This window comes from Cuculus canorus, chromosome 33 (assembly GCF_017976375.1).
Source record: "Cuculus canorus isolate bCucCan1 chromosome 33, bCucCan1.pri, whole genome shotgun sequence".
Lineage (NCBI taxonomy): Eukaryota > Metazoa > Chordata > Aves > Cuculiformes > Cuculidae > Cuculus > Cuculus canorus.
In genome coordinates, this window is record NC_071433.1 from 854,505 (window position 1) to 868,214 (window position 13,710).

The 13,710-nt window shown below is 56.4% G+C and overlaps 1 protein-coding gene across 1 annotated transcript in view; it reads left to right on the forward strand.

Moving 5' to 3' along the window:
* The window catches only part of LOC128849755 (liprin-alpha-3-like), a 49,748-nt gene that overhangs the window by 13,078 nt on the left and 22,960 nt on the right, over window positions 1-13,710 (forward strand). The window contains 8 exon segments of the mRNA XM_054052297.1: window positions 1,181-1,375; window positions 3,211-3,357; window positions 3,444-3,578; window positions 5,249-5,332; window positions 7,653-7,784; window positions 10,301-10,363; window positions 10,489-10,568; window positions 12,877-13,008. Of these exon segments, the coding sequence (XP_053908272.1) occupies window positions 1,181-1,375; window positions 3,211-3,357; window positions 3,444-3,578; window positions 5,249-5,332; window positions 7,653-7,784; window positions 10,301-10,363; window positions 10,489-10,568; window positions 12,877-13,008 (968 nt within the window).

Below are 13,710 nucleotides of genomic sequence, written 5' to 3' on the forward strand. Positions count from 1 at the left end.
CAGGTGGTGTTTTGGGGTCTCAGGTGGGGTTTCGGGGTCTCAGGTTGGGTTTAAGGGTCTCAGGTCACATTTAGGGGGTCTCAGGTCGGGTTTAGGGGTCTCAGGTTGGGTTTAAGGGTCTCAAGTCAAGTTTAAGGGTCTCAGGTCGGGTTTAGGGGTCTCAGGTCAGACTTAGAGGTCTTAGGTCGAGTTTAGGGGTCCCAGGTCAGGTTTAAGGGTCTCAGGTGGGGTTTAGGGGTCTCAAGTCAGGCTTAAAGGTCTCAGGTTGGGTTTAAGGCTCTCAGATTGGGCTCAAAGGTCTCAGGTCAGGATTAAAGGTCTCAGGTCGGGTTTAAGGGTCTCAGGTCGAGTTTAGGGGTCTCAGGTGGGGTTTTGGGGTCTCAGGTCAGGTTTAAGGGTCTCAGGTTGGGCTCAAAGGTCTCAGGTCGGGGTCAAAGGTCTCAGGTCAGGATTAGGGGTCTCAGGTGGGGTTTCGGGGTCTCAACTCAAGTTTAGGGGTCTCAGGTTGGGTTTCAGGGTCTCAGGTGGGGTTTAGGGGTCTCAGGTTGAATTTAAGGGTCTCAAGTCAAGTTTAGGGGTCTCAAGTTGGATTTAGGGGGCTCAAGTTGAGTTTAAGGGTCTCAGGTCGGGTTTAAGGGTCTCAGGTGGGGTTTAGCGGTCTCAGGTTTGGTTTGGGGGTCTCAGGTGGGGTTTAAGGGTCTCAGGTCAGGTTTAGGGGTCTCAGGTTGGGTTTAAAGGTCTCAAATCAAGTTTTGGGGTCTTAGGTCGGGTTTAAGGGTCTCAGGTGGTGTTTAGGGGTCTCAGGTCGGGCTTAAGGGTCTCAGGTCGGGTTTAGGGGTCTCAGGTCAGGTTTTGGGGTCTCAGGTGGGGTTTTGGGGTCTCAGATCGAGCTTAAAGGTCTCAGGTGGGGTTTAGGGGTCTCAAGTCAGGATTAAAGGTCTCAGGTCGGGTTTAAGGGTCTCAGGTTGAGTTTAGGGGTCTCAGGTTGGGTTTAAGGGTCTCAGGTGGGGTTTCGGGGTCTCAGGTCGGGTTTAGGGGTCTCAACTCAAGTTTAAGGGTCTCAGGTCAGGTTTAGGGGTCTCAACTCAAGTTTAGGGGTCTCAGGTTTGGTTTGGGGGTCTCGGGTGTTGTTTTGGGGTCTCCGGTGTGCCTTTAGGCGGGGTTTTTCCCCCTTTCCCAGGCGGAGCCGCGGGGCCGCGAGGCGGAGTTGGAGGCGTCGCTGAGCCGCCAGCGGGCGGTGGCGTCGCAGCAGAGGGGCCGCGTGGCCGCGCTTTGCCGCCAGTTGGGGCGACTCCAGGACGAAGCGGCCGCCGCGCAGCGCGAGCTCCTCCGCGCCCACCAGAGCGGCGCCAAACTGCAGCGCGACCTGAGGGAGGTGGGGAGGAAATAGGGGGGGAAGTGGGGGGGAAGTGGGGAGGAAATGGGGGGAAATGGGGGGATAGGGGGGGAAATGGGGGGATATGGGGGGATATGGGGGGATATGGGGGGATATGAGGGGGATATGAGGGGGAAATGGGGCGGAAATGGGGAGGAAATGGGGCGGAAATGAGGAGGAAATGGGGAGGAAATGGGGAAAAATGGGGGGAAATGGGGGGAAATGGGGGGAAATGGGGGGATATGGGGGATATGGGGGGATATGGGGGGGTATGGGGGGATATGGGGGGGATATGGGGGGATATGGGGGGGAAATGGGGAGGAAATGGGGCGGAAATGAGGAGGAAATGGGGAGGAAATGGGGAAAAATGGGGGGAAATGGGGGGAAATGGGGGAAAATGGGGGGATATGGGGGATATGGGGGGATATGGGGGGGTATGGGGGTGTATGGGGGGATATGGGGGATATGGGGGGATATGGGGGGATATGAGGGGGATATGGGGGGAAATGGGGGGGAAATGGGGCGGAAATGGGGAGGAAATGGGGCGGAAATGAGGAGGAAATGGGGAGGAAATGGGGAAAAATGGGGGAAATGGGGGGAAATGGGGGAAAAATGGGGGGATATGGGGGGATATGGGGGGATATGGGGGATATGGGGGATATGGGGGATATGGGGGGGATATGGGGGATATGGGGGAAATGGGGGGATATGGGGGAAATGGGGGGATATGGGGGGATATGGGGGATATGGGGGGATATGGGGGGATATGGGGGGATATGGGGGATATGGGGGATGTGGGGGATATGGGGATATGGGGGGATATGGGGGAATTGTGGAGGGAACGTGGGAGAAACATGAGGAGAAAATGGGGGGAACATCTGCATCTCCATCCCCATCATCTCCATCCCCATCATCTCCATCATCTCCATCCCCATCATCTCCATCCCCATCATCCCCATCACCTCCATCTCCATCATCTCCATCCCCATCATCTCCATCATCTCCATCATTCCCATCATCTCCATCATCTCCATCCCCATCATCTCCATCATCTCCATCCCCATCATCTCCATCCCCATCATGCCCATCATCTCCATCCCCATCATCTCCACCTCCATCATCTCCATCATCTCCATCCCCATCACCTCCACCATCTCCATCTCCATCATCTCCATCTCCACCATCCCCATCACCTCCATCCCCATCATCTCCATCATCTCCATCCCCATCATCTCCATCCCCATCATGCCCATCATCTCCATCCCCATCATCTCCACCTCCATCATCTCCATCATCTCCATCCCCATCACCTCCATCACCTCCATCTCCATCATCTCCATCCCCATCACCTCCATCCCCATCATCTCCATCTCCACCATCTCCATCATCTCCATCTCCATCATCTCCATCTCCATCATCTCCATCATCCCCATCATCTCCATCACCTCCATCCCCATCACCTCCATCCCCATCATCTCCATCATCCCCATCACCTCCATCCCCATCATCTCCATCACCTCCATCCCCATCACCTCCATCCCCATCATCTCCATCACCTCCATCTCCATCATCTCCACCTCCATCACCTCCATCACCTCCATCCCCATCATCTCCACCATCTCCATCCCCATCATCTCCATCTCCATCATCACCTCCATCCCCATCATCTCCATCCCCATCATCTCCATCACCTCCATCTCCATCACATCCATCCCCATCACCTCCATCTCCATCATCTCCACCTCCATCATCTCCATCATCTCCATCCCCATCATCTCCACCACCTCCATCCCCACCACCTCCACCTTTCCCCCCCCTCCCATCCATCTCCTCAGGCTTTGGCGCAGAGGGAGGACATGGAAGAACGGATCACCACTCTGGAGAAGCGCTACCTCAGCGCCCAACGAGAGGCCACATCCCTCCACGACGCCAACGACCGCCTGGAGAACGAGTTGGCCAGCAAGGACTCCCTCTACCGCCAGGTAGGACCTCCACCCACCCCAGAACCACCTCCTTCACCTCCATAACCACGTCCTCACCACCATGGCGTTGTCTCCATGTCTTCCAGAGCGAGGAGAAGGGCCGTCAACTCCAGGAATGGTTGGAAGACGCCAAAGCGAAGCTCCAACAGACCCTCCAGAAGGCCGAGACGTTGCCCGAGATCGAGGCCCAACTGGCCCAGAGGGTGGCGGCTCTCACCAAGGTTTGGAGAAGTCCAGGAGGAGTGACTTCTGGAAGGTTCTAGAAGGCCTGAAGGTCTTCATAAGGGAGTTTTGGAGGTTCTTGGGAGGGGTTCTGGGGGGTCTCGGGGTCTTCCTATGGAGGTTCTTGGAGTCTTGAGGGGTTCTGGAGGGGTTCTGGTGGGTCTGAGGGTCTTCATATGGAGGTTCTGAAGGGTTTTGGGGGGTTCTGGAGGGTCTTATGGGGTTTTGGGGGGATCTAAAGGTCTTCATATGGAGGTTCTGAGGTTCTTGGGGGGGTCTGAGGGTCTTCTTATGGGGGTTCTGGAGATCTTGGGGGGTTCTGAAGGGTCCTGAGGGGTTCTGAGGGTCTTATGGGGTTTTGGGGGGTCTGAGGGTCTTCTTATGGAGGTTCTGAGGGTCTTGAGGGGTTCTGAAGGGTCTTGGGGAGTTCTGAAGGATCTTCATATGGAGGTTCTGAAGGCCTTGAGGGGTTCTGAGGGTCTTCATATGGAGGTTCTGAAGGATTTTGGGGGGTTCTGGAGGGTCTTATGGGGTTCTGGGGGGTCTGAGGGTCTTCATATGGAGGTTTTGGAGGTCTTGAGGAGTTCTGAAGGGTCTTATGGGGTTTTGGGGGGTCTGAGGGTCTTCATATGGAGGTTCTGAGGGTCTTGGGAGGGTCTGAGGGTCTTCTTATGGGGGTTCTGGAGGACTTGGGGAGTTCTGAAGGGTCTTGGGGGGTTCTGAAGGGTCTTGAGGGGTTCTGAAGGGTCTTCATATGGAGGTTCTGAAGGGTCTTGGGGCATTCTGAAGGGTCTTATGGGGTTTTGGGGGGTCTGAGGGTCTTCTTATGAGGGTTCTGGAGGTCTTGAAGGGTTCTGAGGGTCTTCACATGGAGGTTCTGGAGGTCTTGAGGAGTTCTGAAGGGTCTTATGGGGTTTTGGGGGGTCTGAGGGTCTTCATATGGAGGTTCTGAGGGTCTTAGGGGGGTCTGAGGGTCTTCTTATGGGGGTTCTGAAGGGTCTTGAGGGGTTCTGGAGGGTCTTCTGAGGTTCTGGTGGGTCTGAGGGTCTTCTTATTTAGGTTCTGGAGGTCTTGGGGGGTTCTGAAGGGTCTTGAGGGGTTCTGAGGGTCTTGAGGGGTTCTGAAGGGTCTTCATATGGAGGTTCTGAAGGGTTTTGGGGGGTTCTGAAGGGTCTTCTGGGGTTCTGGTGGGTCTGAGGGTCTTCATATGGAGGTTCTGAGGGTCTTGGGGGGGTCTGAGGGTCTTCATATGGAGGTTCTGAGGGTCTTGAGGGGTTCTGGGGTCTTCATATGGGGGTTCTGGAGGCTTTTGAGGGGCTCTGGTGTGTTCTGGTGGGTCTGAGGGTCTTCATATGGAGGTTCTGAAGGGTTTTGGGGGGTTCTGGAGGGTCTTATGGGGTTCTGGGGGGTCTGAGGGTCTTCACATGGAGGTTTTGGAGGTCTTGAGGAGTTGTGAAGGGTCTTATGGGGTTTTGGGGGGTCTGAGGGTCCTCATATGGTGGTCCTGGTGGGTTCCTTTTGGTCACCATCCATCCCCACGTCCTCAACCATCTCCACATCCCTTTTGTTTCCCACCTCCCATCTCCGTGTCCCCCCCAAATCGTGTCCCCCCCAATCGTGTCCCCCCCAAATCGTGTCCCCCCCCCCCAAATCGTGTCCCCCCCCCAAGGCCGAGGAACGCCACGGGAACTTTGAGGAACGTCTACGGCAACTTGAGGCCCAACTGCAGGAGAAGAACCAGGAGCTGCAGCGGGTGAGACGGGAACCTCAGTTTTGGGGGGTTCCTTCGGATCTTGGGGGGTTTCCTTGAGATCTTGGGGGGTTCTTTGGGTTCTTGAGGGGTTTCCTTGCGTTCTTGGAGGGTTCCTTCGGATCTTGTGGGGGTTCCATGGGTTCTTGGGGGTTCCTTGAGATCTTTGAGGGGTCCCTTGAGATCTTGGGGGGTTCCTTGAGGTCTTGGGGGGTTCCTGGGGGGGTTCCTTGGGATCTTGGGGGGTTCCTTGAGATCTTGAGGAGGTTCCTTGAGATCTTCATGGGGTTCCTTGAGATCTTGGGGGGTTCCTTGAGATCTTTGAGAGGTCCCTTGAGATCTTGGGGCGTTTCTGGGGGGGTTCCTTGGGATCTTGGGGGGTTCCTTGAGATCTTGAGGGGGTTCCTTGGGGTCTTTGTGTGGTTTCTTCGGATCTTAGGAGGGTTCCTTGGGATCTTTAAGGGGTCCCTTGAGATCTTCATGGGGTTCCTTGGGTTCTTGGGGGGTTCCTTGAGATCTTGGGGGGCTCCTTCTGATCTTGAGGTGGTTCCTTGAGACCTTGAGGGGGTTCCTTGGGTTCTTCGAGGGGTTCTTTGAGTTCTTGGGGGGTTCCTTGAGATCTTGAGGGGGTTCCTTGGGGTCTTCGTGTGGTTTCTTTGGATCTTAGGGGGGTTCCTTGGGATCTTGGGGGGCTCCTTCTGATCTTGAGGGGGTTCCTTGGGTTCTTCAAGGGGTTCTTTGGGATCTTGGGGGGTTCCTTGAGATCTTCATGGGGTTCCTTGGGATCTTGAGGGGTTTCCTTGAGATCTTGGGGGGTTCCTTGAGATCTTAGGGGGTTTCCTTGGGATCTTGGAGGGTTTCTTGGGATCTTGAGGGGTTCCTTGGGATCTTGAGGGGGTTCTTTGAGTTCTTGAGGTGGTTCCTTGAGATCTTGGGGGGTTCCTTGAGATCTTTGAGGGGTCCCTTGATATCTTGGGGGGTTTCTGGGGGGGTTCCTTGGGATCTTGGGGGGTTCCTTGAGATCTTGGAGGGGTTCCTTCCAATCTTGAGGGGGTCCCTTGGGTCCTTTGAGGGGTTCCTTGAGATCTTGAGGGGGTTCCTTGAGATCTTTGTGGGGTTCCTTCGGTTCTTGGAGGGTTCCTTGGGATCTTGGAGGGTTCCTTGAGATCTTGGGGGGCTCCTTCTGATCTTGAGGTGGTTCCTTGAGACCTTGAGGGGGTTCCTTGGGTTCTTCGAGGGGTTCTTTGGGATCTTGGGGGGTTCCTTGAGATCTTCATGGGGTTCCTTGAGATCTTGAGGGGGTTCCTTGGGGTCTTCGTGTGGTTTCTTCGGATCTTAGGAGGGTTCCTTGGGATCTTTGAGGGGTCCCTTGAGATCTTCATGGGGTTCCTTGGGACCTTGAGGGGGTTCCTTGGGTTCTTGGGGGGTTCCTTGAGATCTTTGAGGGATCCCTTGAGATCTTGGGGGGTTCTTTGAGGTCTTGGGGGGTTCCTGGGGGGGTTCCTTGGGATCTTGGGGGGTTCCTTGAGATCTTCATGGGGTTCCTTGAGATCTTGGGGGGTTCCTTGAGATCTTTGAGAGGTCCCTTGAGATCTTGGGGGGTTTCTGGGGGGGTTCCTTGGGATCTTTGAGGGGTCCCTTGAGATCTTCATGGGGTTCCTTGGGACCTTGAGGGGGTTCCTTGGGTTCTTGGGGGGTTCCTTGAGATCCTGGGGGGGTTCCTTGGGGTAAAAAGGGGGATTTTGGGGTGCAGAGGGGTCATTTTCGGGTAAAAGGGGGTATTTTGGGGTGCAGAGAGGGTCATTTTGGGGGATAAAAGGGGGATTTTGGGGTGCAGAAGGGTCATTTTGGGGATAAAAGTGGGGATTTTGGGGTGCAGAGGGGTCATTTCGGGGTAAAAAGTGGGGATTTTGGGGTGCAGAGGGGTCATTTCAGGGTAAAAAGTGGGGATTTTGGGGTGCAGGGGGGTCATTTGGGTGGTAAAAAGTGGGGATTTTGGGGTGCAGAGGGGTCATTTGGGGATAAAAGTGGGGATTTTGGGGTGCAGAGGGGTCATTTGGTGGTAAAAAGTGGGGATTTTGGGGTGCAGGGGGCTCATTGGGTGGTAAAAAGTGGGGATTTTGGGGTGCAGAATGGTCATTTTGGGGTAAAAAGTGGGGATTTTGGGGTGCAGAGGGGTAATTTGGGGATAAAAGTGGGGATTTTGGGGTGCAGGGGGGTTATAATGCACTCAAGGGGGTTCTACTCTTTGGGGTGTTGTTTGGGGGAGGTCCCCTGATATTGGGGTTCCCCCTCTTTTTTTTGGGGTGCCCCCCCCCATCAGGCTCGGCAGAGGGAAAAGATGAACGACGAACACAACAAACGCCTCTCGGAGACGGTCGATCGCCTCCTCTGTGAGTCCAACGAGCGCCTCCAGCTGCACCTCAAGGAGAGGATGGGGGCCCTGGAGGAGAAGGTGGGGGGGCCTGAGGGGATTTGGGGGTGTCCTGAGTGGATTTGGGGGGGTCCTGAGGGGGTTTGAGGGGGTCTTGAAGGGGTTTTGGGGGTCTTGATGGGGTTTTATGGGGTCTTGAGGGGGTTTGAGGGGGTCTTGAGGGGGTTTTGGGGGTCTCGATGGGGTTTTATGGGGTCTTGAGGGGATTTGGGGGGGTCTTGAAGGGATTTGGGGGGTCCTGAAGGGATTTGGGGGGGTCCTGAGGGGATTTGGGGGTGTCCTGAAGAGATTTGGGGGGGTTCTGATGGGGTTTGAGGGGGGTCTTGAGGGGGTTTGAGGGGGGTCTTGAGGGGATTTGGGGGGGTCTTGAGGGGGTTTGAGGGGGTCTTGAAGGGATTTGGGGGGGTCCTAAGGGGATTTGGGGGGGTCCTGATGGGGTTTTGGGGGTCTCGATGGGGTTTTATGGGGTCTTGAGGGGATTTGGGGGGGTCCTGAAGGGATTTGGGGGGGTCCTGAGGGGGTTTGGGGGGGTCTTGAGGGGGTTTTGGGGGTCTTGATGGGGTTTGAGGGGGTCTTGAGGGGGTTTTGGGGGGTCTTGAGGGGATTTGGGGGGGGTCCTGAGTGGATTTGGGGGGGTCCTGAAGGGATTTGGGGGGGTCCTGAGGGGGTTTGAGGGGGTCTTGAGGGGGTTTTGGGGGTCTTGATGGGGTTTGAGGGGGTCTTGAGGGGGTTTTGGGGGGTCTTGAGGGGATTTGGGGGGGTCCTGAGTGGATTTGGGGGGGTCCTGAAGGGATTTGGGGGGGTCCTGAGGGGGTTTGAGGGGGTCTTGAGGGGGTTTTGGGGGGGTCTTGAGGGGGTTTTGGGGGCCTCGATGGGGTTTTATGGGGTCTTGAGGGGATTTGGGGGTGTCCTGAAGGGATTTGGGGGGGTCCTGAGGGGGTTTGGGGGGGTCTTGAGGGGATTTGGGGGGGTCCTGAAGGGATTTGGGGGGGTCCTGAGGGGGTTTGAGGGGGTCTTGAGGGGGTTTTGGGGGTCTTGAGGGGGTTTGAGGGGGTCTTGAGGGGGTTTTGGGGGGTCTTGAGGGGATTTGGGGGGGTCCTGAGTGGATTTGGGGGGGTCCTGAAGGGATTTGGGGGGGTCCTGAGGGGGTTTGAGGGGGTCTTGAGGGGGTTTTGGGGGGGTCTTGAGGGGGTTTTGGGGGCCTCGATGGGGTTTTATGGGGTTTTGAGGGGATTTGGGGGTGTCCTGAAGGGATTTGGGGGGGGTCCTGAGGGGGTTTGGGGGGGTCTTGAGGGGATTTGGGGGTGTCCTGAGTGGATTTGGGGGGGTCCTGAGGGGGTTTGAGGGGGTCTTGAGGGGGTTTTGGGGGGGTCTTGAGGGGGTTTTGGGGGTCTTGATGGGGTTTTATGGGGTCTTGAGGGGATTTGGGGGGGTCTTGAGGGGGTTTTGGGGGTCTTGATGGGGTTTTATGGGGTTTTGAGGGGATTTGGGGGGGTCCTAAGGGGGTTTGGGGTGTCCTGAAGGGATTTGGGGGGTCCTGATGGGATTTGGGGGGGTCCTGAGGGCATTTGGGGGGGTCTTGATGGGGTTTGAGGGGGTCTTGAGGGGGTTTTGGGGGTCTTGATGGGGTTTTATGGGGTCTTGAGGGGATTTGGGGGGGTCCTGAAGGGATTTGGGGGGTCCTAAGGGGGTTTGGGGGGGTCTTGAAGGGATTTGGGGGGGTCCTGAAGGGATTTGGGGGGTCCTGAAGGGAGTGGGGGGTGTCCTGAGGGGGTTTGAGGGGGTCTTGATGGGGTTTTGGGGGTCTTGATGGGGTTTTATGGGGTCTTGAGGGGGTTTGGGGGGGTCCTGAAGGGATTTGGGGGGGTCCTGAGGGGGTTTGAGGGGTCTTGAGGGGGTTTTGGGGGTCTTGATGGGGTTTTATGGGGTCTTGAGGGGGTTTGGGGGGGTCCTGAAGGGATTTGGGGGGGTCCTGAGGGGGTTTGAGGGGGTCTTGAGGGGGTTTGGGGGGGTCCTGAGGGGATTTGGGGGTGTCCTGAGGGGGTTTGAGGGGGTCTTGAGGGAGTTTGGGGGGGTCCTGAAGGGATTTGAGGGGGTCTTGAGGGGGTTTGGGGGGGTCCTGAAGGGATTTGGGGGGGTCCTGAGGGGGTTTGAGGGGGTCTTGAGGGGGTTTGGGGGTGTCCTGAGGGGATTTGGGGTGTCCTGAGGGGGTTTGGGGGGGTCTTGAGGGGGTTTTGGGGGGGTCTTGAGGGGATTTGGGGGTGTCCTAAGTGTTTTGGGGGTGTCCTGAGTGGTTTTGGGGGTGTCCTATTTTGGGGGTGTCCTGAGTATATTTTGGGGGTCTCCAGAAAGGATTTTTGGGGGTGTCCTGAGCGGCTTTTGGGGCTATTTGGGAGTTCAGAAGCGATTTGGGGGTATCCTGAGTGGGTTTGGGGGTATCCTGAGTATATTTTTGGGGTGCCCTGAGTATTTTGGGGTACCCTGAGTATATTTTGGGGGTACCCTGAGTATATTTTTGGGGTGTCCGTCCCCCCCAGAACTCTCTGAGTGAAGAACTCTCCAATATGAAGAAAGTTCAGGACGAACTACTGCTCAACAAAGTAAGAGATGGGGGGTTTTGGGGGGACCCTAAGCGAAAACTTGGGGTGTCCTTTGGGGAGACCCACGGAGGGGTCCCCCAAAATCTGAAGACCCCCCCAAAATTCGTGTCCCCCCAAAAAATAAGGAGCAGCTTTTGGCGGAGATGGAGCGAATGCAGTTGGAACTCGATCAGCTCCGAGGGCGTTCGGGGGGCGCTTATTCCAGGTACCCCCATTAATTGCCCCCCAAATACCCCCTTATTGCCCCCCAATACCCCTTAATTGCCCCCCAATACCCCCTAATTGCCCCCCAAAACCCCTTATTTGCCCCCAATACCCCTTAATTGCCCCAATACCCCCTAATTGCCCCAAATACCCCCTAATTGCCCCCCAATACCCCTTAATTGCCCCAATACCCCCTAATTGCCCCCAGGACCCCTTAATTGCCCCCAAACACCCCCTTATTGCCCCCAAACACCCCTTAATTGCCCCAAACACCCCTTAATTGCCACCCAATACCCCTTAATTGCCCCCTGGACCCCATTAATTGCCCCCCAATACCCCTTAATTGCCCCCAATACCCCCTAATTGCCCCCAGGACCCCTTAATTGCCCCCAAATACCCCCTAATTGCCCCCAGTACCCCATTAATTGCCCCCTGGACCCCCTAATTGCCCCCAAACACCCCCTTATTGCCCCCAAACACCCCCTTATTGCCCCCCAATACCCCCTAATTGCCCCAAATACCCCCTAATTGCCCCCCAATACCCCTTAATTGCCCCAAATACCCCCTAATTGCCCCCAAATACCCCCTAATTGCCCCCCAATACCCCCTAATTACCCCAAACACCCCTTAATTGCCCCAAACACCCCCTAATTGCCCCCAATACCCCCTTATTGCTCCCCAATACCCCCTAATTGCCCCCAATACCCCTTAATTGCCCCAAACACCCCCTTATTGCCCCCCAATACCCCTTAATTGCCCCCCAAATACCCCCTAATTGCCCCCTGGACCCCCTAATTGCCCCCAAATACCCCCCAATTGCCCCCAAATACCCCCTAATTGCCCCCCGGACCCCTTAATTGCCCCCAAACACCCCCTAATTGCCCCCCAAATACCCCTTAATTGCCCCCAAACACCCCTTAATTGCCCCAAATACCCCTTATTTACCCCCAAACACCCCCAATTGCCCCCCAATACCCCTTAATTGCCTCCAAACACCCCTTAATTGCCCCAAAATACCCATTAATTGCCCCTAATACCCCTTAATTGCCCCAAATACCCCTTAATTGCCCCCAAATACCCCCTAATTGCCCCCAAATACCCCTCAATTGCCCCAATACCCCCTAATTGCCCCCCAATACCCCCAATTGCCCCCCAATACCCCCTAATTGCCCCCAATACCCCTTAATTGCCCCAAACACCCCCTTATTTCCCCCAATACCCCTTAATTGCCCCAAATACCCCCTTATTGCCCCCAATACCCCTTAATTGCCCCAAATACCCCCTAATTGCCCCCTGGACCCCTTAATTGCCCCCAAACACCCCCTAATTGCCCCCAGGACCTCCCTAATTGCCCCCCAAATACCCCTTAATTGCCCCCAAATACCCCCTAATTGCCCCAATACCCCCCAATTGCCCCCAATAGCCCCCAATTGCCCCCAATACCCCTTAATTGCCCCAAACACCCCCTTATTGCCCCCAATACCCCTTAATTGCCCCCAAACACCCCCTAATTGCCCCCAAACTCCCCTTATTGCCCCCAATACCCCTTAATTGCCCCCAAACACCCCCTAATTGCCCCCAAACTCCCCTTATTGCCCCCAATACCCCTTAATTGCCCCCAAATACCCCCTAATTGCCCCCTGGACCCCCTAATTTCCCCCAAACACCCCCCAATTGCCCCCCAATACCCCCTAATTGCCCCCAATACCCCTCAATTGCCCCCCAATACCCCTTAATTGCCCCCAAATACCCCTCAATTGCCCCCAATACCCCCTAATTGCCCCCAAATACCCCCTAATTGCCCCCAGTACCCCATTAATTGCCCCCAGTACCCCATTAATTGCCCCCTGGACCCCCTAATTGCCCCCAAACACCCCCTTATTGCCCCCAAACACCCCCTTATTGCCCCCCAATACCCCCTAATTGCCCCCAATACCCCCTAAATGCCCCCGGGACCCCTTAATTTCCCCCAAATACCCCTTAATTGCCCCCTGGACCCCCTAATTGCCCCCCAATACCCCTTAATTGCCCCCTGGACCCCATTAATTGCCCCCCAATACCCCTTAATTGCCCCCAAATACCCCCTAATTGCCCCCCAAATACCCCCTAATTGCCCCCAAATACCCCCTTATTGCCCCCAAATACCCCTTAATTGCCCCCAGGACCCCCTTAATTGCCCCAGAGACCCCCCCCAGTCCCTCCCAGTCCCTCCCAGTCCCTCCCAGTCCCCCTCCCAGTTCCCCTCCCCCATCCCTTTGATCTCACTGTTTTGGGGGGGCCCCTTCCCCCCCCCCCCCCCCCATTCACAGGTCCCTTCCGGGCAGTGCTTTGGAGCTTCGTTACCCCCAAAGTCCTTCTGGGGGGGTCCCCCTCGACCCCTCCCCCCCCCCAACGCCCCCCCGCGAAGGACCCGTAAGGGGCGGTGGACCCCCCCCCAAGAGGTGGGGGGGGGCAAAAAAGGGGGGATTTAGGGGGGCAGAAAGGGGGGATTTGGGGGAAAAGGGGGGATTTGGGGGGCAAAAAGGGGGGATTTGGGGGGGAAAAAAGGGGGATTTGGGGGGTGGGGGGGCAAAAAGGGGGGATTTGGGGGGCAAAAAGGGGGGATTTGGGGAGTGGGGGGGCACAAAGGGGGGATTTGGGGGGAATTGGGGGGCAAAAAGGGGGATTTGGGGGAAAAAAGGGGGGATTTGGGGGGCAAAAAGGGGGATTTGGGGGGGAAAAGGGGGGATTTGGGGGGCAAAAAGGGGGGATTTGGGGGGCAAAAAGGGGGATTTGGGGGGTGGGGGGCCAAAAAGTGGGGATTTGGGGGGCAAAGAGGGGGGATTTGGGGGGCAAAAAGGGGGATTTGGGGGGAAAAAGGGGGGATTTGGGGGAGTTGGGGGCACAAAGGGGGATTTGGGGGCAAAAAGGGGGGATTTGGGGGGCAAAAAGGGGGGATTTGGGGGGAAAAAGGGGGATTTGGGGGGAAAAGGGGGGATTTGGGGGGTGGGGGGGCAAAAAGGGGGGATTTGGGGGAAAAAAGGGGGATTTGGGGTCTCTGCTGGAGGTCCTGAGCTCCATCTCCATCATCTCCATCATCTCCATCACCTTCATCTCCATCTCCATCTCCACCATCTCCATCTCCACATCCATCTCCACTCCAT